The 25,353-nt window shown below is 41.6% G+C and overlaps 1 protein-coding gene and 1 long non-coding RNA gene across 9 annotated transcripts in view; one reads left to right on the top strand and one right to left on the bottom strand.

The window, feature by feature from the left end:
• Positions 1 to 25,353, bottom strand: part of LOC121818076 (uncharacterized) — a 222,741-nt gene that overhangs the window by 149,199 nt on the left and 48,189 nt on the right. The window lies entirely within an intron of this gene.
• TRMT9B (tRNA methyltransferase 9B (putative)) overlaps positions 1 to 25,353 on the top strand; it is a 74,981-nt gene that overhangs the window by 36,595 nt on the left and 13,033 nt on the right. For 4 of the 6 annotated variants that reach the window (XM_042241457.2, XM_004021745.6, XM_042241458.2 and 1 more), the window contains 3 exons: positions 1,541 to 1,739; positions 9,661 to 9,815; positions 18,713 to 18,886. In XM_042241457.2, coding sequence (XP_042097391.1) covers positions 9,662 to 9,815; positions 18,713 to 18,886 — 328 coding nt within the window. In that variant the 5' untranslated portion in view covers positions 1,541 to 1,739; position 9,661. Of the gene's footprint in view, positions 1 to 1,540; positions 9,816 to 18,712; positions 18,887 to 25,353 lie in introns of all 6 variants that reach the window. The other 2 variants (XM_042241460.2, XM_060406934.1) reach the window with 2 other exon arrangements.

Genomic DNA, 25,353 nt, shown 5'->3' with positions numbered 1-25,353 from the left:
AATGAGGTGGACAAACCTAGAGCCTCTTATACACAGTGAAGTAAGTCAGAAAGAGAAAAACAAATATCATATATTAACGCATAGATGTGGAATCTAGAAAGGTGGTACTGATGAGCCTATTTGCAGAGCAGCAGTGGAGATGCGGACATAGAGAAAAGACTTGCGGATACAGTGGGGGAAGAAAAGGGTGGGGCAAACTGATAGAATAGCAGAGAAGCATATCCGTTACCTTATGTAAAACAGATAGCCAGGGGGAGTCCGCTGTATGATGCAGGGAGCTCAAACCTGCTCCTCTGTGACAACCTAGAGGGGTGGGGTGGGGTGGGAGGTGGGAGGGAGGTTCAAGAAGGACGGGACATATGTACGTATACATACGGCTGATTCATGTTGATGTACAGCAGAAACTAACACAGTATTTAAAGCAGTGATCCTCTAATTAAAAATAAATAACATGTGACAGACACAACACACATACACACAAAACATCCTCTCCTTTATGGTTAAGGCAGGCTCGAGCCAAAGGAAAGATGAAATCTTTTGACTAGTAACTCTTTCAAGACTCTTTCTCAGTGTTCTTCCTAAAATGCCAACCTTCATGGCTCTCAGTGGTACAGATCGTATGCCTGCATGTGACTGAGAGACGATGGGTTATATGCACACTCTGAAGACCAGCAAGAAGCTTTGCAAAGCACACGCAGATCAGTGCTTCTTAAACAGGGATCAAGACTGGGGTGGGTGGAGAGCCTCAGCAAGTTCAGGGAAGCCAGTACATCCCACCCCACCATCCTGAGAATCACTATGTGTAATAAAGGGGCACAGTTTGTGGTACTGAGGTGCATACGCAAAGGACGTGAAGACCAAGGAAAAGGACTGAGAACTATGATCAAGATGAAAGTCCATTCGCCTCATTTACAGATGAATCAGGCCCCCAAATGTTACACGATGGGCTTTTCCTACTGCACCGGGCATCTCTCCAGACCTCATTTTATACCCCAAGACCTCCCCATTACAGAGGGTTTTTCTGCATATGTCCTCTTTTTAATGTAACTCAGAGTCTTTTGATGAATTTCATGACAAACCCATTCTATTATGTAAAAAGAAAAAAAATAAATGTGAACAGTGAAGAATAACTAGGGGTACTTGTCAAAGTGACATGGAAATAGCTGATAATAAGAACAAATATTGAACAGTTAAATTGTACTGGGATGACTTAATAACATTTAGTCATATGTCTTAAAAAGTTACAGTAATTAAACTACTGGATTCAAAGTTGACACTCAGTACTTGTAATTTTTTGAGGAACAAGATGAAGTCATCATATTTAATTTGGGGAGAAAGTACTGGGTGTTTTACAGAAAGCTGAGGGATTGATTCAGAAACTGCTCTTATAGTTCTGGCACATTCCACATATTAACAGTTCATTCTAATCCCTTCTTCTCTGGGTAATTCAGGCATATGTCAAGAGGTCAGCGTGGGCTGTAGCTGGTTCAATAGTTGTATTATGTAAAATGAACTTCAGTACTTGTTTTTTTCCTAACAGAGCCTGTATTCCCCGCGAAGACTCACACAGAGCGGCTCACCGTGTGAAAGGACCTCGCTGTTTGATTCTCCTCCCACCACACTGCGTTTACATTACACACTGAGAAAATTATGAGCAACAACTGTCACTCTCTGAGGGTGGAAACTGCCATGAATCAAAAAGACAAGAAGTAATTTTCTGTAATCACAAGATGACTCAGGTTAGTAGCTTTCTGTTATTACAGCAATTCACATAATACGAGCGTATTCAGTAAACCTAATTAGGCCCAATTCCTATCATTTAAAAGTTATGACATTGTGATATAAAGTAAGCTGGAGTTTCTTTTTGCGCTAGGTGGAAAAAAGAATTTGAAACTAGTTTTAAAATAACAAGAATGTATTCAATGTTTTATTAGAGAACAAAATGTGTTTCTAGGACGTCAGCATATTGTGAAATGATAGTTTTTTATCATACAAAAGGTTGCAGTATAATTTGTATTTGAAAATAATATGTAGGTATAAGTATCATGCATTAAATTTTTTTGTAAAAGATTAAGTAAACTCAATTATATCATGATGAAGTCTTTTTATAATGTAAGTAAAGTCTTTGACCTGACTTGACCATTTTGTATTTAAACTTTAGAATCACAGTTTGAATATATCTTTGAAATTTAAAGCAGCCCTATGCTCTTTTTAAAATATGTGTCTTCTGTGGCATTTATAATAAGAGAGCAATTTACAGTATTTATATTTGTTTTCAGTTATAAAACTGGGGCTATTTTGTGTCTAGGGTATATCTTTGAACAGGCCTCTGCAAGGGAAGGAAATTAGGAAACACAAAACATGACTGAGAAAGCTTATTTTTAGCCTTGGGAGCCTCTGAGAGCCTCTTGGCTCTTATCAGGGGATTAGTGATTTATGACCAAATATTTGAGGACCAACTTATCTGGAGTAAAGCATTGTTGTCTTGCACAGGGAGCTAAGTAAACAGCTCGTTGATTCATTGGTTCTACAGTTAACTACTAAGTGAAAGCACTATGATACATATAAAAGAGAGGTCCAGTTTCAGTTCTGCCCTCCAGGAGCTTCTGATCGAGCTGGGAACATACACAGAGTTGAGAGTTCAAGACAGAATCAGGAGAAATGCTCTAAGAGTGACAGCAATAATAAATATGCAATATATAGAAATACTAGGGGCAATGGTTATTTTTATTGATAGCTACCCATAAAGTCTTTACAGAGAAGGGGGAGGCTGAGCTAGACTTTGAACAGCAGGTAAGATTTCAGAAGGGAAGCACTACAGATGAGAAAGAAGAGCCTGCTGACGTTAGCAAAGCCCTGAATGAGGAGCTATAAACAAGGCCCACTCAGGGAAACGTGAGGAGAGTTCTTTGGGTGGAGCTGAGAATTTGAGTTGTCCCAGTAAAAGGATATGATTGGAAAGCCAGACTGAGACCAGGTCCTGGAAGCTTCTGAATCCTGGATGGAAGAATGTAAGCTTTGTCCCAGAGCGGTCTCTTGAACGGTTTTCAACAGGGAGAGGAGATGATCAAATGGATATTAGAGGAAAATTATCCAGCACCAGCATGAAAATAGAGATTCTAAACTGCTTTTCTTGAGTTCTTGGAGGGAGATTACAAGCTACTTCCATCAAGCCAAGAACAGCAGCATGCAATGTGGTCTCTGCAGTCACCTTTTACTATAGGGTATGTCTCCAGCCAGTGAATGTTAACTGAAAAAAGAGTGCTGTGACCTCGTCACGTTATGGCTGTATGCGAGGTGATAAGGGGGACAGAGAGACTGACTAGGAAGCTGTAATAACAGCTCAGATAGTAGGCTGTGGCCATTAAAAAAAAAAAAAAAAGATGTAGCTGTAGCAAAGATGGTGGCAGTACAACAATCTGCTCATCTCTTGGGCTGGCACTGGTTCCAACAGGACACTGCATCCCAGTGTTCCGTTTCCAGGACTCCAACCAGAGTCCTTCCATCTGTGGGAGCCAAGTCCTGCCGGGCTCTGGAGGCCGTAGCACCTCTCTTCCACCATGGCACCCCCTAAGGTCCATGCTATGATCATGAAGATGCATTCAAGTCTGAAATAACTAAAGTCCTCTGCCTGCAAAACAAACTCTTCCTCAAGCAAGAAGGGATCTGTTGGGAGTCTATCAAGTAGCTGATAGAATAGAAAAAAAAAAAAAAACCTCAGGAAAGGTAAGACTTAGGAGAAACTGGAGGATATTTCCTCTAGTGATTTGGCTTCAACTATCTCTTGTCAGTTTCCCAGGGGAGAGACAATGATTTTCTTAGATGAGGTCATGTGTCCATCCCTGTCCTACATGACTGGCTGGCTCCAACATCACGTGGAGTCCAAAGGGAGGTACAGTTCCTCAAAGGAAGAGCAGATGGCACAGGTTTTTAAAAGTTTTTAATTTCTAAAATGTCTAGGCCTGTGAATAATGGTCATAAATGCATGGACTCAGGCTTGGGGACAGATTAGATATTTCCTAGAATCTTATATCTCCAAATGTTTTTCCACTACTACCTTTGACAGATCCTCTTACTTTTCAAACTAACATGTTATTGTTAAGCACACACACACACACACACACACACACACACACACACGCACGCACACATGTTGACAGAAAGTGCTTTCAGCAACACCTTGACGCCTTCATGCTCCCAGGTCCCCAGATATTAGCATCCTTTCTCCCGGCCTCTCTCCTTACCTTCCTTGGCTCACAGTATTAATTTTAAAAAGTGGGAGACAGAATTATATTCAGTTTTCTCCCAATTTACTTCTATCTACAGTAATGAGAAAAATGTTACTGTTTATGAAGGAAAAAACAGGACAAACTCACATAGTAACAAGTGATCTTCTAATAGAACATGGCTGATAGAGTTTACTTTTCCATTATCTAGGTACATAATCCACATCTCATATGATGAGCTGTGTATTGCCCTATTTTTGGCTAAAAACATGCACACTGTCCACCCATCAAGAGCAGTCATTTGGAGACCTGGGTTGGTGCTTCCAGGATCGCAGAAATACACTCTGGCTGGTAAAGCTTCTGCCCAGAAGTTTTCCTCTGCCCATATCTTTTCTGATCACATGTAATGGTCAAAGCATATCCCATGGCTTTGCCTGAATCAAGCTGGGTGGAGAAGTGTTACCCTAGTTACACACCCAGAACAGGAAAACCAAATATCTGTGACATATTACTGAGCACCCTGTGGCTAGAAGCAAGAAGCACTGATGTTTCTCTGTTTGGTCCTCTATCCACGGGAAACACACCAAGCCACTGACCCCTCCTACTAGCTTCCTAGCCCTTTCTCTCCCCTCTTCTGCTCTCCAGGGAACCACTTTCCACTGCACTTGAAATCCAAACTAGTTCTTAGATGCGCAAGGCATCACTTTCTGTGACTTATTCTTCCTTTCAAGTTTGTCAGCATGCAGATTAGGAGCCTGGCTAAAGCAAACCCCACATCCCTAGCTTCAGCTGGAGCCCTACACTAGTGCTGTAGTACCAGTCTTACTAGCTTAGTCATAGGACCAAATTCACAAGGAATCTGCATATATGTATAGTGCAGGAAGGGCTTCCCAGTTTGCATAATGGTAAAGAACCCACTTGCCAATGCAGGAGACTTAAGAGATGCAGGTTCCATCCCTGGGTCAGGAAGATCCCTGGAGAAGGAAGGGCATGGCAACCCCTCTGGTATTCTTGCCTGGAGAATCATATGGGTAGAAGAGCCTGGCGGGCTTCAGGCCATAGGCTCACAAAGAGTCGGGCATGACTGAAGCAACTTAGCATATACACATGCACACAGAACAGGAAATATAAATCCACAGAGTGTCAAGAATGTCAAATTGGATGGCCCCAGCTCTGCAAATCAATTTCACAGTCAGCTAAATATTCTGCAGAATATAATCTTAAGTGTAAAATACAACAAAATGGATTTATACTGTTCACATGCTTTCAAACAGCTCTTTGAAGTTACTTGTTTATGGTAGAAGCTGGGCAACGTTGGGGAAGAAATTACAGAAAGGTCTCCATGTGGTGCTCTTCAAATACTACAGATTCTGAGCTTGCAGATGGAGCCAGCTTGAAGGGAATCAAGCTCATGTTGATTGTCACTTTATCAGTGTGTGTGTGTGTGTGCTCAGTTGCTAAGTTGTGTCTGACTCTTAGCGACTTCTTGGACTGTAGCCCACCAGGCTCCTCTGTCCATGGAATTCTCCAGGCAAGAATACTGGAGTGGCTTGCCATTTCCTTCTTCAGGGGAATCTTCCTGACCTAGGGATCGAACCTGGGTCTCCTACGTTTGCAGGCTGATTCTCTACCACTGAGCCACCCGGGAAGCCCTTAACACTGGCAAGTGCAATAAAGCAAAACGTATTTGTTCTATAGTTCTCAAGACTGTACTGCCCAACTGATTCCTTAAGGGGGGACAATTTTAAACAAACCTAAGTCTACTGAGATTTTGATAACAGAGAAAAGCATTCAGTGTTTGGGTTTTTCCTCAAGTGTAGGCAGTTATAGGCAGCCATATGTTTACTTTGTATTCTAGTTGAGGGTGTAATATAAGCTGCTTCAGTTTGGGTGGAAGTTTTGTCAGACATCACAAATGAGATTTGTACTCTCTTAAGAGTTGCCAGATTTTTTGCAGGGACTGTGGGCAGGGCCATAATAGTTGAGGATAAAGTGAAAAGTAAAAATCACAAAGTCGTGTTTGACTCTTTGCGACCCCATGGACTATGCAGTCCATGGAATTCTCCAGGCCAGAATACTGGAGTGGGTAGCCGTTCCCTTCTCCAGGGAATCTTTCCAAACCAGGGATCTAACCCAGGTCTCCCACAATGCAAGCAGATTCTTTACCAGCTGAGTCACCAGGAAAGCCCAAAAATACTGGAGTGGGGATCTTCCCAACCCGGGAATTGAACCAACCTCCCGTGCACTGCAGGCAGATTCTTTGCCAACTGAGCTATCAGGGAAGCCCATTAAGGATAACCTACTGTTAATTTAAGAGTAAATCCTGAAAAGCTCTTCCTTGCAGTGAAAGGAATGATGGAATGAGAATATCATCATTCTCATCATTTGAGAATATCACCATTCATGAAATAGAGTGAAAGTCTGCCATTTGCAACAATGTGGATATTATGCTTATAATACTCAATGAGAGTATTATGCTTAGTGAAATAAGTCAGACAAGGAAAGATAAATACCATGAGATTTCACTTACACGTGGGATCTAAAAAATTAAACAAACAAATGTACATAACAAAACACACAAAAAACAGACTCACAGATAGAAAGACCAAACTAGTGGTTAACCCACTCCAGTATTCTTGCCTGGAGAATCCGATGGACAAGGGTGCCTGGCGGCTGCAGCGCTTGGGGTCACAAAAGAGTCAGACACGACTGAAGCAACTAAACAACAGAGTGGTTAACAGGAGGGAAAGGGGAGGGGCAAGGTAGGGCTATGGAATTAAGAGATACAAGCCATGTATAAAACAGATAAGCAACAAGGTTACACTTTAGCACTGGGAAATACAGTCATTATTTCATAATAACTTTAAAAGTATAATCAATAAAACACTGAATCACCATGTTATAAACCTGAAACTAATACAGTACATCAACTACACTTCAGTTAGAAAGAGTCATCAATGGATTGGACGCTGAAGGTGGTGAGCGAGGACTTCGCTGGTGGTCCAGTGGTGAAGACTCCAAGCTCCTGCTACAGGGGGAGTGGGTTCGATCCCTGGTCGGGGAACTAAGATCCTACATGTCACATACGGTGGCCAAAAAAATTAAAATAAAAAAAAATTGGTGAGTGAGATTATGGAAACAATATTTACATGGTCTTTAAGTATCTCTCATCAAGATATTTCTTAAATACAAGGTGGAAGGTGGGCACTTTACAGTGGGGTAACTCCTCAGACGCCATCTGAGCCAAGTGCCTTCTACTCCCCAGAGTGACAGAGACCAGGGAGTCGGGGGTGGAGGGAATACGGAGGCTGGCCAAGGACAGCACCTTCTCTTGCCACATTCCCATCTGCAAGCTTGTGGGTGTGCAGGGTCCCCTCTTCCCACACTCCCCAGGTTATTCTCTTACCCTCCATACTCAGAGTCTACTCTGGCTCTTTCTTTCTTTGTTCATTTATTGAAGGTCTGCTGTGTGCCAACTACTGGGGACTCGGCATTAAATAAGATAAGCCCTTGTTACCTAGGCTCTTCCAGTCAGGGCTACAGAAAAAAAAACACCTAATAGACTTACAGCCCTCAGTAACCACAGAGGACGCATGGGATGCGAGAGGACAGGGGGTGGGACTCAGCCAGCTGGTGAGCAGCAGTAGGGCCAAGTGGGTTTTTCAGTGATAAAAATACTTTAATACTGATCGGTACAAAGTCACGGTCTGAGCCCTGGCCGCTGCCCTGGGATATCCTCACTCACGTGCCACAGGAGAATAATTAAAAGATCAAACCCTAAACAAACAGAAGCCTTGAAGACCTGCTCTTCTACTCTCCCCACTCCTTTTTATTTAAAATTGTTTTCTGTTAAATTTTTGGCTGCGCTGGCTCTTCACTGCTGCCTGCGGGCGTTCTCTAGTTTCAGTGAGTGGGGGCTGCTTTCTAGCTGCGGCGCAAGGGGTTCTCACTGTTGCAGAGTCTGGGCTCCAGGGCGCACGGGCTTCAGGAGTTGTGGCACATGGGCTAAGTTTCTCCACTGCATGTGGGATCTCCCCAGACCAGGGACCAAGCCTGTGTCCCCTGCACTGGCAGGTGGGTTCTTATCTATTGCACCATCAGGAAAGTCCTCTCTACTGCTCTCTGATTGCCCTTATCCTGCATGGGAGGTCAGAGAAGTCCTTCTGGAAGAGGTGATGCTTGGGCCAAGAATGAATAGAAGTTAGCCAGGTAAGGCACAGAATCTGTTCCAGCCCCTGGATGAGAGAGGATGCACCAAGTCTGAGAAACCCCGGGTCACTAAGTATGACAGGTGCCCCGATGCTGGGGAAGGAAGGTGAGAAATTGCTGCAAGAGGTAAGTGAAGGCCAGATCAGAAAGAGCCATGGATACCCTCCTGAGACACCCGGCCTTGAGCAGACAAGCCATAAAATGCCTTTGAAGAAGTCTAAGATAGGGAGCAATGGCAACCCACTCCAGTACTCTTGTCTGGAAAATTCCATGGGAGGAGCCTGGTAGGCTACAGTCCATGGGGTCGCTTAGAGTCCGACACAACTGAGCGGCTTCACTTTCACTTTTCACTTTCAAGCATTGGAGAAGGAAATGGCAACCCACTCCAGTATTCTTGCCTGGAGAATCCCAGAGACGGGGGAGCCTGGTGGGCTGCCATCTATGGGGTCGCACAGAGTCGGACACACTGAAGCGACTTAGTAGCAGCAGCAGCAAGATAGGGAGCAGCACAGTTTTATGGTTTTAGAAAAACAGTTGTGGCATAACTGAAGGAAAGAGACTGAAGGGACAAAAAAAAATTTACAGGTGGTTGAAGTAACTGAAACAAGAAATGAGGTCTTTTCTAAAACAGAATCAGTAGGATGTGAAGAAAATGGTTGGAATCCGAAGACATTCAAAAGGTAGAATCAATCAGACTTTGTGATTGGACTGGAGTTGCAAAATGATGCTATAAAATTTTAATCTCTTTAGCATCCAAGAGAAGAGCTTTATCCAAAGTGAACCACTGCTAAGACCTTTGTATGTTTCCAAAATTAAGGCCTCATCTTGCACAGAAACACATTACAGTTAGCTCATTCCCAAATGACTGTTTTCTGAAGATGTACAGCTAAGAGCGATGCATCTGCTAGTCTTTCGACAATGCTGGTGAAGTTCTGGTGAAGGCTGTGTACTTTGCAGTTTGTAAGAGAGGGAGGGGACATATGTATACCTCTGACTGATTCATGTTGATGTTTGGCAGAAACCAACACAATTCTGTCAAGCAGTTATCCTTCAATTAAGAAGTAAATAATTTTTTTTTAAAAAAAAGAGAGAGAAAGAAAGAAAGGATAAAAACAGCATAACCTTGGCAGTCGTAAGTTCCCATTTTAGGAAACCTGCATCTCCATCAGCCGTTCCTGGTGCCCACTCTGAACCGCATCCCCTGGCATGGCCCCACTCTCCCCAGGATGGACCATGCAGCCGCCCAGCTGGAGAAGCAGCACGTGCATGATGTGTACGAGAGCACCGCGCCCTACTTCAGCGACCTGCAGAGCAAAGCTTGGCCCCGCGTCCGCCAGTTCCTCCAGGAGCAGAAGCCAGGCAGTCTCATCGCCGACATAGGTAACCCGGGCAGGGCCACGCAGTCTGATGTGTATATACTCCGTGCCTTTCCTTTTCAGATTCATTTTTCATCTCTGTTCTAACCGGAAGTCTGAAACTGTGTCCTTGGCATGTCAGCACCTAGAATATTCACTTTATAGCAGAAATTCATGAGGTCACACGAGAAAGTAGAAAAGTTCCCCAAATCTACATTTAGACAGAAGCAGTCTTCTCAGAGCCTTTGTGCATATCCTTTCACAAATCAACCTGACCTTGGCTGAATCTGCCTGGACTGAAATGGCAGCTTGTGAGTCTGACCATTTTAAATGTAGATTCCTTCACATGTGGGAGTACAGTGTTTTGGTGGCTCACCTTGAGGGGCTTCCACGCCTTCTACAGAAGGGCCAGAATTGTGTATATAAAAGAGGTTCTATCTGGCATCCCTGGTGGCTCAGACAGTTAAGAATCTGCCTGCAAAGCAGGAGACCTGGGTTCGATCCCTGGGTCAGGAAGACCCCCTGGAGAAGGGACTGGCTATCCAGTCCAGTATCTTTGCCTGGGAAATCCCATGGACAGAGGAGCCTGGAGGGCTACAGTCCGTAGGGTTGCAAAGAGTTGGACACAACTGAGTGACTAACATACACTCACAAGAAGCCCTATCACCTCTTAAGAATCTCAGGAATTCCTTCCCTTAACTATTCTGTAGGTGTTTTATTATTAGAACATAAATTGGATCATATCTTCATAATCCCTGATTTGCTGGGAAGTTTTCGGCTCAGTAGGTTTTGGAATCTAGAAGTGGTAGCCACGGCCCAGGAGAGCTCAGGTTAAGTTTTAAGACAAGGTATGATTACACTGGAAGCATTCCCACCTAAATCTGCTCTCTAGCAACTGCATGCAGCCAGGACCTGTATAAATCATGAGTCTGGAGTCACAAGTTCTGTTTAATTTGACATTCAGTCAAAATGCTGGTAAGAGAAATAGATGTGCCCAGGGCTTTCAGCTTGTTAAAGATGGTGCGAGCAGGGTAGAATTCGAAGAAGGGGTACATGTCATGTAGAAGTGGAGAATCTTTAAAAATATCTCTATCGTGTTAACTTAAAAAAAAAACAACTGGTTTCAGAAGATGCAGTGGGTTTGGAACTCTTACCACTCATAATATAAGCAAAGTACCAGGATCTTAAATCAATTGGGATGAAAAGGTTTGGAGACAACAGAATGTATTCGCTACTTTCTCATGAAAAAAAGGTGCATGTTAGTTGTTCAGTCGTGTCTGACTTTCTGCGATCCCATGGACCGCAGCCCACCAGGCTCTTTTGTCCATGGAATTCTCTAGGCAAGAGTACTGAAGTGGGCAGCCATTCCTTCTCTGGGGGATCTTCCCAACACAGGGATTGAACCTGGATCTCCTACATTGCTGGCAGATTCTTTACTGTCTGAGCTACCAGGGAAGCCTGATTATATCTTACATCAAAAATTCCAAATGGAGCAAAGATTTAAATATAAGAAAATAAAGTGATTAAAGGGCTAGAGGACGACTATGTTATTTTTAAAAATATTTTCAAAAGCCAAAGGCATCTCCATGCATGACACAAAACAAGTCAGAAACCATAAAAGAAAATACAATTGATTGTCGTCATTTACAGAAGTCAGATTCTATAAAGCTCCTGTGAACCCAGAATTAGTGAACACTGAATTGGCACCCCAAGGGGAAATACAGGATTAGGTTCCTATGAGCCTGTGGTCACAAAACTGGTCAACACCTAATCTTGTTTCATGTGTGTTTCTGTTTAAAGACACTCGTGCACTGTCAGTACAGGCTCTGGCATTACAAATAAACGTCAGCAAATAGATGCGTATGCAAATACTGATCTGTGAGTAAGGAAGATTGACTGCATTTAGTATTTTTGACTGCATAAAATTTAAAAGGTTCTACAAGGCAGAAATCTAGACATAAATATAAGGGAAGTAAAAAACCAAAATCAAACTAGGTAAAACTAAGTGCAACATACCTGATAGAAAAAAAAAAGTAATTTTCTTAATCAACAGAACTTTCTTCAGAGTCAGTATGAAAAACCAATATGATGAAACCATATGAGTCAACAGTCTGAATATTAGGGGAATACAAATTGCTTAAATTTTTTTGATAGGTAATCCATTTAAATGGCTTAGTAACAAAGGTACATAAAAATGTATGGTGAGAATTATCTTCCCATGCCAGCTCCCAGCACCAAGTAACCCACATCAGAGGCACTATGCTCTTAGCTTCTTGTTTAATCTTGAGATACTTCACATAAATATAAGCATATTTGTGCACATAAGTATGTGCCTGGGTAGCCTTACCTTTTTCAATTACACAAATTAGTATGTTATACACAATACAGCTAGCTTTTGTCTCTTTGCATATTGAGATCAAAAGAATCCCCCTGGAATGCAGGAGACATAGGAGATGTGGGTTTGATCCCTGAGTCAGGAAGGTCCCCAGGAAAAGGGAATAGCAATCCACTCCAGTATTCTTGCCTGGAGAATCCTGAGGACAGAGGAGCCTCGCAGAGTACAGTCCAAAGGGTTGCAAAGGGTCGGACGTGACTCAGCATAGCACAGCATAGTGTTTGTTCTGTAGCTATTGAGTATGAAAAGCTTCATAGCTTTCTATGCTAATAACACCACACCAACGGCGATGTATGTTGTTTGCTACATTTTGCTACCACGAATTACAGCACAAATAACATTCTTTAAGTATCCCCGTGCAAATCCATTGAGTAAATTTTGTGTGCTCAGTAGCTCAGTCCTGTCCCACTCTTTGTGACCCCCATGGACAGTAGCCCACCAGACTCCTCTGTCCATGGAATTTTCCAGGCAAGAATACTGGAGCAGGTTGCCATTTCCTTCTCCAGGGGGTCTTCCCAACCCAAGGATCGAAACTACATCTCTTGTGTCTCCTGCACTGGCTAGCAGATTCTATACCACTGCGCTTGGAAATCCAAATGTTATTTTATTCATCTGCATCTTTTGACTTTTATGTTATTTATAGTTTTTTACTACTCAATAAATAGTACGATTAATTATGCAATGACAGATAAGTTTAAAAATAAAATTGAAATTAAGAAAAATCAATAAAAAGGAAAGAATCCAAGGGGATTAGTAGAGGAAAGGAAGGAGAAAAATACTGTTAGTCACTCAGTTGTGTCCGGCTCTTTGTGACCCAATGGACTGTTGCCCTCCAGCCGCCTCTGTCCATGGGATTCTCCAATCAAGAACACTGGAGTGGGCTGCCATGTCCTACTCCAGGGCATCTTCCCAACCCAGGGACTGAGCTTGTGTTTCTCACGTTGCAGGCAGATTCTTTACCACTGAGCCACCAGGGAAGCCCACAGAACAAGAGAACTATCCTCCGAAGGAAGTACTTTTTCTTTCTCGGTTTTCCACTTAGTTAAAAAAATCAAGTCTATGTTGGCTAATTTGACTGATATTTAGATTAGCAATTTGTAATTAATGATTTGGGCTTCCCTCACAGCTCAGTTGGTAAAGAATCCACCTGCAATGCAGGCGACCCCGGTTTGATTCCTGGATCGGGAAGATCCCCTAGAGAAGGGATAGGCTACCCACTCCAGTATTGATGATTAATAAAACTTTGCATAGGTAACAAACGCAAGGTAACTGGGCTCCAGTTGCCCACACGGGGATGCTATGCTATGCTGTTTTAGTGGTGCAACTGTTTATTGGCTAAATTTTATTAAGCACATCACCGTGTTCCCCAGCGAAGCTGATCTGCTGAGGTGTGCGATGACGATTCCTGAACTATGTCTTCAGGGAGGGATCAGGAATGAAGGGAGAGCAACTGTGTCTAAATATAAAGAGCACTGAAGATTCAAAGACGGCAGAATGAAAGTACCCTCAGGAAATACTGTAGCTTGTACAATGAAGGCAACCTTTTCCTGAAATGGGCTACTAACTTAAGGCCATTAGAAGAGGGCACATGCAGGGATAAGCTGGGAGACTGGGACTGACATATACACACTACTGTATGCAAAGTAGGGAACTAATAAGAACCTGCTGAGAAGAGCACAGGGAGCTCTACTCAACAACCGGTCATAACTGATGAGGGAACAGAACCTGAAAAGAAGGGGGATATATGTGTATGTACAGCTGATTCACTTTGCTGTACACCTGAAACTAACCCAACATTGTAAATCGTCTGTATTCTGACAAAAAATAAATAAAACAGAACCATATTTGGCTAACCAATCCCTTCCAGTATAACCTTATCCTTATATATAAAACTCGCATTTCTCTCAACTCAACAAAGTCTTAAACTGATAAATTATGAATACAAATAGACTATAACATTTAAAAAGAACATGGTACATGGTGGGTGTTCTTCAGCTTAAAATCTTTACTTTGATTAGTTTAGAAGCAAAATAAAGACTAGAGCTATATTCCTTTCTGTGCAAGGTGACCTTTTTACCTGACATCAGAGACAACTATCCTAACAGTATCGAGATTTTTATTTTTGTACACATAACTAAAACTAATTTTTCAATAATCAAAGTTCCTTTTTGCCTTTTAACTCTCAATTATTTCCCCCATATTCTGTGGTCAGACTTATTTTGCTAAGTCATTCTCTAATTACCATTTCTTCTCTGAGTCAATAAAAATTTAGAGCTCCTACTAAGGGGCAGGCACCATGCCTACAGAACAAAACATATTCCCTCATCTCTGACTTCAAAAGGTTTAGGAGAAATAAATAGGCTGTATTCTTCCTTTTCCCAAAGGAAAAGAGAATTCTCTTTCAGATAAGGTCTTAGCCAAAAAGAAAAGAAAAAAACAAACAAACTTCAATTTAAAAAATGTAGCTCTTTCTGCAAACTTCAGAGGGAACATTCAGATTAATTATTTCTAGCAAGTACTTACTCACCATGGGCCAAAACATCTTGCTGAACTGAGGTAATTATCTGTTTTCTTCCTTAGCTCTACTGTGGTGCAGAATACGGAATAGAGGGGGATGGAAGCACGCAGACACCTGCTATTGTCGCTCTGCAGTGCTACAGGAGGTTATCATTTAATGAGATTGTGTAAAGGAGCATGACTGCTGTGTACAGGAGCTGCCGAATCAAAAGTGTTCTGATTTACTTCTTGCTTGTTTAAGATAATGGGGTGACTAGGTTTGGCACTATTCTTCATTTCCTCATTAGGATAAAATCTCCCCTCTCTAGCACCTCCAGTTCTGCACTCAGGAAACAGATAATTGCCCTGTACTCAGGAGTCCCATTACTATCTTCAAAAATGAATGCCATGTTGGACGAATTGGGAGGGCAGCACAGACCTACATACACTATGATGTGTAAAATAGAGAGCTAGTGGGAAGCTGCTGGATAGCAGAGGGAGCTCAGCTCGGTGCTCTGCGATGACCGAGAGGCTGGGGGTTGGAGGGAGGTCCAAGAAGGAGGGGATATGCGTATACTTATAGCTGACTCACTTTGTTGTACAGCAGAAACTAACACAACATTATAAAGCAATTCAATAGGTATTCAGAAGCAAAAAAGAAAAAAGAATGCTGTTAAAAATGAACATGAGCGAATTCCCTGGTGGTCCAGGGGTTAGGACTCGGTGCTCAGGGTTCAATTCTGGTCAGGTAACTAAGATCCCTACAAGCAGAACAGCACAGCATCCCCCAAACACACACCACGAAATGAATATGGGATAGATCAAGGGCATCAGGGGGCACTGGAAACACTTCAGGAGACGATAAGATCTAAGAGGACCTCAGTTTCCTCATTGCTACCAGATGCTCTCTGAACACATCCCTCTAGCTCTGATATCTCATGAACCTGTTTTTATTAGTATCTTGGAAGTAATTTCCCCTTTTATTTTTCTAAATGTATCCCCTGAGCCAGTTCAAAACAGCAGAAAAATTTACAAGGTTATTTTTCTGAAAATATGAGTATCATCTTTGAAATGTTTGGGATTTCAATTTTAAAATACTTTATGGATTATATTTTCCCCATGATTGCTCTCACACATTGGATCCTTTTTCTCAAAAGCATTCTTAGGGAGTATGGCTATGAGATCTAAAATATTTCTAAGACATCAATCATTTAGACTGAAATAATAAAGTTGGAAATCTTATTTTTTATTCACAAGCTCTCCACTGTCTCAGCTGGCATTGGCGAATCTTAATTATGTTTTTAGTGTCTCATATAATTTTGATTAGCTCCTATTAAGGAGTTATCATCAAAGAGTGTTGTGATGTATTTCAAAAGCAGCAACTGAATCATCTTTGAATAGTGGTAGCTATCCTTCAGGCAAAAAAATTTACAGCCAATGCCAGTAGGCAGGGATATAAGCTCTAGTGAGATCTTCAAATATTTCTGAAAAAAGAAATAGACGATATGTCTGTGCTAGAACAGAATACTGGACACTAGACCATGGAACGTTTTGTTTCAAGGTGACCATTTCTTTATGTCACTAGCTTCTTCAGCATAATATTAGGGAAATCTGACTGATCTAAATCTAGGCACTGTGTGAACCTTGAATTATCTGGGTCTCTGCCACTGGAAAGCAAATGTCAAAACTGGTTTATTTAAGAAAAAATAATTCTTTGTTAGAGGACTTCCCTGGTGGTCCAGTGGTTGAGAATCTGCCTGCCAGCACAGGGGACGCAGGTTTGATCCTTGGCCCAGGAGGACCCGACAGGCTGCAGGGCAAGTCATCAGCGCTGAGCCGCTGCTCTAGAGCCCGGGAGCTGCAATGAGAGAGGCCAGCACGGTGAGAGGCCAGTGCCCGGCAACGAAGACTGGCCCCCACTCTCCGCAAGCGGAGAAAGCCTGCGCTCAGTGACAAAGAGCCAGCACAGCCATAAGTGGACAAATAAGGAAGTTTTTTAAAAATAAACTTACAAGAGCTAGCACTGACAACAGACTGCATAAAAAGATACTGAAACCCTTTTTTCATTCAAATTTTAAGTTTCTGAAAGGCCCGTTCCATTGTATAACTTATTTTATAAGTTGTTATAGAAATTGAAAAGTTGTTACATAGTGGCAAGTTGTAAGAAGTTTTGATAACACAAGACTAAATGCCCAGAACACATAAATCTAGAGAAATATGTATATGAAAGTAACTTATAAAGAGACTGGATCCTATCACTAGAATACTAGGGAACTGTTATTATTAATAATAGTTAGGATCAGCAATAATAGCACTACTATTATTAATACTAGTATTAATGATACTATATTATTAAATTTTATTATAATTATTATATTTATAATATAATATAAAATTATATTATATTCATGATAAAATTATAATAATAATAAAATATTATTATATTATTATTATTAAATAATAATACTAGGAACTATTACTATCTGCTGGGGGCCACCTGACATTTCCTGCTTGTGCTAGGGAACTTGTACTAGGGAACTGTTATTATTAATAATAGGATTAACAATAATAGCACTACTATTATTAATAATACTATTAATAATGTATATTATTATAATATTTTGTTATAATTATTATATTGTAAATATAATATAAAATTCTGTTATATTTATTATGAAATTATTAAATTTTATTATAATATATTATTATATTATTATTATTAAATAATAGTACTAGGAACTATTACTATCTGCTGGGGGCCAGCTGACATTTCTTGCTTGTGCTATCATGTTAAGAAACCCCTATGGACATGACCTTATTCAGTCAGTTCAGTCACTCAGTCGTGTCCAACTCTTTGGGACCCCATGAATCACAGCACGCCAGGCCTCCCTGTCCATCACCAACTCCTGGAGTTCACTCAGACTCATGTCCATTGAGTCCGTGATGCCATCCAGCCATCTCATCCTCTGTCATCCCCTTCTCCTCCTGCCCCCAATCCCTCCCAGCATCAGAGTCTTTTCCAATGAGTCAACTCTTCGCATGAGGTGGCCAAAGTACTGGAGCTTCAGCTTTAGCATCATTCCTTCCAAAGAAATCCCAGGGTTGATCTCCTTCAGAATGGACTGGTTGGATCTCCTTACAGTCCAAGGGACCCTCAAGAGTCTTCTCCAACACCACAGTTCAAAAGCATCAATTCTTTGGCGCTCAGCCTTCTTCACAGTCCAACTCTCACATGACCTTATTAAACAGTCAATAAATAATATTTCCTTTTCCTATTTCCATCTCCTTTTCTCTATGTATGAACACGTCCATGCTCTCTGAAGGCTCTTCGTTTGCGTGCCTGCAATCCATGCTGGGGGTTCTGTCTTGGTTGGTGAGACCTCATTTTATTGCACTTCCCAGATACTGTGTTGTGTTTTGCACCAACTGAAGGTTTGTGGCAACTTGGCCTTGAGCAAGTCTACTGGCGCCATTTTTCCAAGAGCATTTGCTCACTTTGTGTCTCTCTGTCACATTTTGGTGATTCTCCCTGTATTTCAAACCTTCCACCAGAAGAAACACTTACAACTTGCTGAAGGCTCAGATGATGGTGAACATTTTTCAGCAATACCCTATTTAAAAAATGAGGTATGTACATGGTTTTTGTAGACTTAATGCTGCTGCATGCTGAAAAGACTACAGTGTAAACACCATTTTTAAATGCACTAAGAGGCCAAAAAAATGTCGTGTGACTCACTTTATTGCAACACTTGCTTTAATGCCATGGTCGGGAATGGAACCCGCAATATCGCCAAGGTTGGCCTGTATCAAGTTATTGCTATTCCCTAAGACAAAGGATGGAGAAGGCAATGGCACCCCACTCCAGCACTCTTGCCTCGAAAATCCCATGGATGGAGGAGCCTGGTGAGCCACGGTCACACAGAGTTGAACACGACTGAAGTGACTTAGCAACAGCAGCAGCAAGACAAAGTAACTGGTAGTACTGCATTTTCCACTAAGGATAGCGTGTAACACAGATTTTTCTCTTACAGGTTGTGGGACTGGAAAGTATCTGAAAGTGAACAGTCAGGTACATACCCTGGGCTGTGACTACTGTGCACCATTGGTTGAGATTGCCCGGAGCAGAGGCTGTGAAGTCATGGTGTGTGACAACCTTAACCTCCCCTTCAGGGATCAGGGCTTCGATGCCATCATCTCCATAGGCGGTAAGGCAACCCCATCACAGGGTCACTTTTCACCGTGAGAATAACGTTACCTGGTTGAGGACACTCTCACAACTCAACATCCATTCTTTGTAGAAAGATCCATGTAATTCATTTAATCTAATTTTTAAAAATATATTTCAATTGAATTATTTAATTTTAAGTGTACTTACAGTGGTACATGAGATTCTTTTATCTAGTTTAACCTTCAAACTGTTGCTTTCCTCTTTTGGATGACTCATTCCAGTTTCTTCCACTTATGAATGACAAACTATTAGGGTTGTACGCATTGAAAACAGTACTTTGCTCTACTGAAATGAAGCCAGCTTCTTACAACGTGAAGTAGATCTCTAGAAGTCATACTACTTTTTTCAGCCCACAAGTGTGGCCTTTACTAGCAGAATATTCTAACAGTAATGCACTGACTGTCACTGGAAGGATGTCACCAACCTGCCACTCATGGTACAGAAGTCTCTGGGGAAGACAGGCCCGCCTGGTCCCAGGCTGCCCTGGTTTTACATTGCCCCCCTGTTCTCTCACTGTCAGAGATCATTCAAAAATCTAGGGAATACACCAGTCATATTCTCCCAACAAGTGTGCCCATAAAATACACATGCCAAAAATGAAAAGAAACAGCAAAAATCCATGCCTGAGGTATGTACAGATCGGGCTCATTTTCCTAGAGGAGGAAATGGCAACCCACCCCAGTATTCTTGCCTGGAGAATCCCATGCACAGACAAGCCTGACAGGCTACAGTCCATGGAGTCGCAAAGAGTCAGACACAACTGACTGATCACAAGGCTCATTTTACCCAATACATGTATTCCTGAAACCTAGTATGTTGCTCATATTTAAATATGCTAGGGAATCATGCTATGTAAGGGAATATTATGGCAAATTCTTTTCCAAAGTGAGAAATCTTGTGCAAGGCAAAGTATTTCCTCCAACACACTTTTAAAATAATTAACATATTTGAATATAGCAAGCTTTATCAAAGCAAAGTGAATCTGTACAAAACTGACTGCTAGATATTAATAAAGATACAGAATACGACTATTTGCTCTCTCCTGAAATAAACAAGAAATCAATTTATTAACACTAATTGGGAACTGTATATTTGCAAAGTGAGGGGATACGGACCTGGATGTCATGACCTTGGAACCAGTTAGGACTGGCAAGAGGTGGTTGCCATGGAAACCTGCTCGTTGACAGCCCTACTTCTCTGCTTTTGAAACTGTTAACTCCATTTGGTTGTAAGAATTAAAAGAAGGGATTCTTGTTGAACCAAGAAACATTACACTGTCCTCTGAATCTTCAGTAGGAAGTTTTTGGTTTGGTCACGCCACCTGAAGAACTGGAAACTGCAGAGAGGTCAGAGAAGTGCTTGCTCTTTTGTTTACTTTAGTTGTAGAATTTCTGCGGCCAGCTACCTACAAACAGGCTGTGCTGCTGAACCACCACTGGGGCGTGGGACTACTGACCAACTTTGCTCTTTCAGAAAATGCTCCATGTTGTACATTGTTGAGTCCTTCTTTTCGGTCAGCTGAAGTCTCTTGCCCGAAGAGGAGATGAGAACAGCTGGCTGCCATCTTCCAGTGAAAAATGCTTCCTTCAGTGGAAACCCAGCATGTGTTTTTATGAACTGTGGTCATTTTCCAGTTAGTTTTCACACTTAGAACTAGGGGAAATTTCACTAAACTGTCTCTCCTATGTCCATATAGATTTACTTCCCTATTTAGAATATGTATGTTGGCATTTCTTGCTTAACATGAAGAAATATATTTTTACTATTTTTAAATACATAAATATATATTTTCCATGTCTCTTAATAATAATATGAGAGGATAGGCATCAAACCCAATTATACATTCCTTATGTTTTACTGACAGATAACAAAAAGAAACAGTCTTTCTACTTACTTTTAGAATAGAATGATAAAATTTTTATAAAAATTTGTCCATATATTCAAATGGTGTAAACAAACTTTTCATGCCAGTCGTTCTCAACTTGAGATTATACTGTACCCCACTCTCAGGGGATATCTGTCAACGTTTGGAGGCATTTTTGGTTGTCACAACTGAGTATTGTATGTTCAACTGTGGTCTACTTGGTCCCCACTGCCTTGCAATAAAGAATTATTCAGCTTGTTTAAAAATGCCAATAGTGCTGAGGTTGTAAAATTCTGCTTCATACTAAACCCATAGATTCTGAATAATTATAGTCAAATGAGACATACCTGAAAAATTAAATAACAATACATCATAAAATACCAAGATATAACAGGACTTTTAAGATGACTACGTGGAACCTCATATGATTCTGGAATCCAGTCGCTGAATTCAACCTACCCATGTGTTCAATCAACACCCTATCCTACAGGAAACATATACCAAGTGCTACTTTTGCCTTTAAATTATGATTTTTAAACAACAAGGGACTTTTCTATTCTTTAAAATTCAACAGTTTCCTGACATTGATAATTCATATAAATACATCTTTTAAGTCCCACTTATTTACAATGTTTCTTAACAGAATATGTGTGTATAGGCATGCATAATACATTTTATATGTATTATAAGTTTTTCTTTTTCTGAAACATCTGGCTTAAAAGTTACTTAGTATTATATGCTAAAATATAAAAGATTCAGATATTTCCTGGGTGAAATTATGGTATTAAAATGGATTATCACGTAAGCAATATTAAGGAATGAAAAGTATAAAGATATTCTTCCTTAAAAACAAAACTTCTGAAGCCAAGAATCCTAAAATGTTGAAGGCCTATAAAGTCTGCTAAGAAGACATTACTATATTAAAATCATCCTATTTTAATGGTGTTTCTCCCCTCTCACAGTCAAAACACAAGAATACAGTCAATTCTAATTATTCACAGAAGTTATGTTCTATAATGTCCTGTGAACACTGAATTAACAAATACCGAACCATTGCTCCCAGGGGAAATACAGGATTAGGTTCTTGTGAGCCTCTGGTCACAATATTTTTGTCAATTAATCAACACAGAAATCATGAACAAAAACACAAAAATGCAAAACACACGGCACTAAATAGACCGTGAAGAGGACACTTGCTGGCACTGCCGGAGCGGAGACAGAAGGTGGAGCAGCTCCTCCTCAGGCCCCAGCTGGGAACACGTGACTGAGGACGCTCAGCTTCTTGGTTGTTCTATGCACGTCAAGGAATGACCACAAAAATGCTGAGCATGCAGAGTTCTGAAGTTATAACACATTTTAGAGAGTGGGCGAATCTGTGGACACAGAATCCACAGGTGACAAGGATCAACTGCGTTTAAAAAACACACCCACGGAAGCTTCAGGGTGAATTAGGTGCAAGCCGTGGGAGATATTAATGACCAGGGGTAGTCACAGATCTGAATGTTAGTGCTCGCCTAAGTCTGACTCAGTCCTGACTTCCCTGCCCCCTTTCGGCTCATTGACCAAGACACTACTCAAGAAGTGTAAGCTCGGGGCATTACTTTCTGGTGGCCCAGTGGTTAAGATTCTGCACTCCCAATGCAGGAGGCCTGGGTTGGAGCCCTGGGTGGGGAACTAAGATCCCACAGGCCCTGCTTGCTGCATGGTGTGGCCGAAAAATAACAAAAATTTTAAAAGACATCAATAAATTTAAAAAAAAAAAAGAGTGTACGCTTTCAAACTGAACTCTGCAAAGGGCTCATTTTTCAGTGTCACTAGCCTGACACCTAGTGAAGTAAAGTGATCAGCCAACGATCACAAAGCCGGTCACTGCTAGATCCAGGACAAAATACGCTGGTGTCTTGTTCTCTAAATGCATCTGAGGGTTTCCTTGGTGGCTCAGTGGTAGAGAATCCGCCTGTCAATGCAGAAGACACAGGTTCAATCCCTGATCTGAAAGGATCCAACATGCCAGGGAGCAACTAAGCCAGTGCACCCCAACTACTGAGTCTGTGCTCTAGAGCCCGGAAGCTGCGACTACTGAGCCCGTGGGTCACAACTACTGAAGCCGCAAGGCCCGGAGCCTGTGCTCTGCCACAAGACCACCACAATAAGCAGCTTGCGCACTGCAACCAGAGGGTAGCCTCAACTAGAGAAAAACCCATGCAGCAACGAAGACCCAGCACAGCTGTAAATAAATAACTTACATGCATTTGAACCTCGTGCCTCTAGGTTCCTGCATGGTATAGTAAGAGAAACCAGGGTTTGTGCTCTGCTGATGGGAAAGCAAACCTACAACACAAAGTGTGCCTCTTGGATAATCTTGCTTTGACAGCTCTCTGTGCCGTGTAAACGAAAGAGATTTATTTGTACCTCTGCATTATGCTAAGGCTACAGGCACTGTTTCACCCGCTCTGCACTCACATGTCCAGACGCTCTTTAGAGCCAATTTCCTACCTGAAATAAGTGATAACCTTGTGTGAGGAAAAATAATGTGGTGTTTTTTCTTGACACACTGTGATTAAACTCTAGGAGCTCACAGACTGCTGCTGCTGCTGCTAAGTCACTTCAGTCATGTCCGACTCTGTGCGACCCCATAGACAACAGACTAGTACTTTCTAAATACTGTTTGATAAAAATGCATCTAATAACCCCCCTAAGACTAGATACAGGCAATCCCACTTGACTCTCATTTTAACTTGCAAAGAACTGCAAGTAAAACAGTGACCTGTAAGTTGCTTTTTCTTAAGTAAATACAATTTCATATTATATTAACATTATGAAAAATTATAAGGAATCATTTGGTCTGGAGGTTGGATGGCTTACCTTAGCATTCTCTAAACAGAAATTTTTTTAACATTTTCTCTACTTATACTTGCTTAACTTATTAACCAACTGTATTAATCAACCAATGGTATCAATCTTAATAACAATGACTGGCTCAGATGGTAAAGCATCTGCCTACAATGCGGGAGACCCAGGTTCAATTTGTGATGCTTCAGAAGTACAAATCATTCATTAAAACAACAAGTTATTTCATAGAATTCTACTAGGGAATATTTACCTAACTTAGGGTTAGCTCTCCCTTTCAAATTTTATTAATTCACACTGGTCATTTTTCTGGCTAACAAAATTCACAGGATTTTAGAACTGGAAGAGGCCTTACAGATTGTTCATTCTAGGTGTCTTCTTATACATGAAGAGACAAACTCCAGAGAAGTTAAATAATTGTCCAAGATTCAGTTCAGTTCAGTTCAGTCGCTCAGTCATGTCCGACTCTTTGCGACCCCATGAATTACAGCACACCAGGCCTCCCTGTCCATCACCAACTCCCGGAGTTCACTCAGATTCGCATCCACCGAGTCAGTGATGCCATCCAGCCATCTCATCCTCTGTTGTCCCCTTCTCCTCCTGCCCCCAATCCCTCCCAGCATCAAAGTCTTTTCCAATGAGTCAACTCCTGGCATGAGGTGGCCAAAGTACTGGAGTTTCAGCTTTAGCATCATTCCTTCCAAAGAAATCCCCGGGTTGATCTCCTTTAGAATGGACTGGTTGGATCTCCTTGCAGTCCAAGGGACTCTCAAGAGTCTTCTCCAACACCACAGTTCAAAAGCATCAATTCTTCAGCGCTCAGCCTTCTTCACAGTCCAACTCTCACATCCATACATGACTACTGGAAAAACCATAGCCTTGACTAGATGGACCTTAGTCAGCAAAGTAATGTCTCTGCTTTTGAATATGCTATCTAGGTTGCTCATAACCTTTCTTCCAAGGAGTAAGCGTCTTTTAATTTTATGGCTGCAATCACCATCTGCAGTGATTTTGGAGCCCCAAAAAATAAAGTCTGACACTGTTTCCACTGTTTCCCCATCTATTTGCCATGAAGTGATGGGACCAGATGCCACGATCTTCGTTTTCTGAATGTTGAGCTTTAAGCCAACTTTTTCACTCTCCTCTTAGAGGCATATCTCACTTTATTGTACTTTGCGGACACTGCATTTTTACAAATGGAAGGTTGGGGCAACCTTGCACTGAGCCTGTTGTCTACTGGCGCTGTTCTGGCAACAGCGTTTGCTCACTTTGTGTCCCTGTGTCACATTTTAGTAATTCTGGTAACATTTTCAACTTTCTCATTATCATTATCTTTGCGTGGTGACCTGTGATCTTGGGTGTACTGCTGCAAAAAGATTATGACTTACTGAAGGCTCAGGGGATGGTTAGCAGTTTTTAGCAATATTTTTTTTTAAATTTTAAAATCTTTAATTCTTACATGCATTCCCAAACATGAACCCCCCTCCCACCTCCCTCCCCATAACATCTTTCTGGGTCATCCCCATGCACCAGCCCCAAGCATGCTGCATCCTGCGTCAGACATAGACTGGCGATTCAATTCACATGATAGTATACATGTTAGAGTGTCATTCTCCCAAATCATCCCACCCTCTCCCTCTCCCTCTGAGTCCAAAAGTCCGTTATACACATCTGTGTCTCTTTCCCTGTCTTGCATACAGGGTCGTCATTACCATCTTCCTAAATTCCAT

The sequence above is a fragment of the Ovis aries genome, chromosome 26, assembly GCF_016772045.2.
Source record: "Ovis aries strain OAR_USU_Benz2616 breed Rambouillet chromosome 26, ARS-UI_Ramb_v3.0, whole genome shotgun sequence".
Classification (NCBI taxonomy): Eukaryota; Metazoa; Chordata; class Mammalia; order Artiodactyla; family Bovidae; genus Ovis; species Ovis aries.
This window is presented reverse-complemented; position numbering and strand designations above follow the sequence as displayed.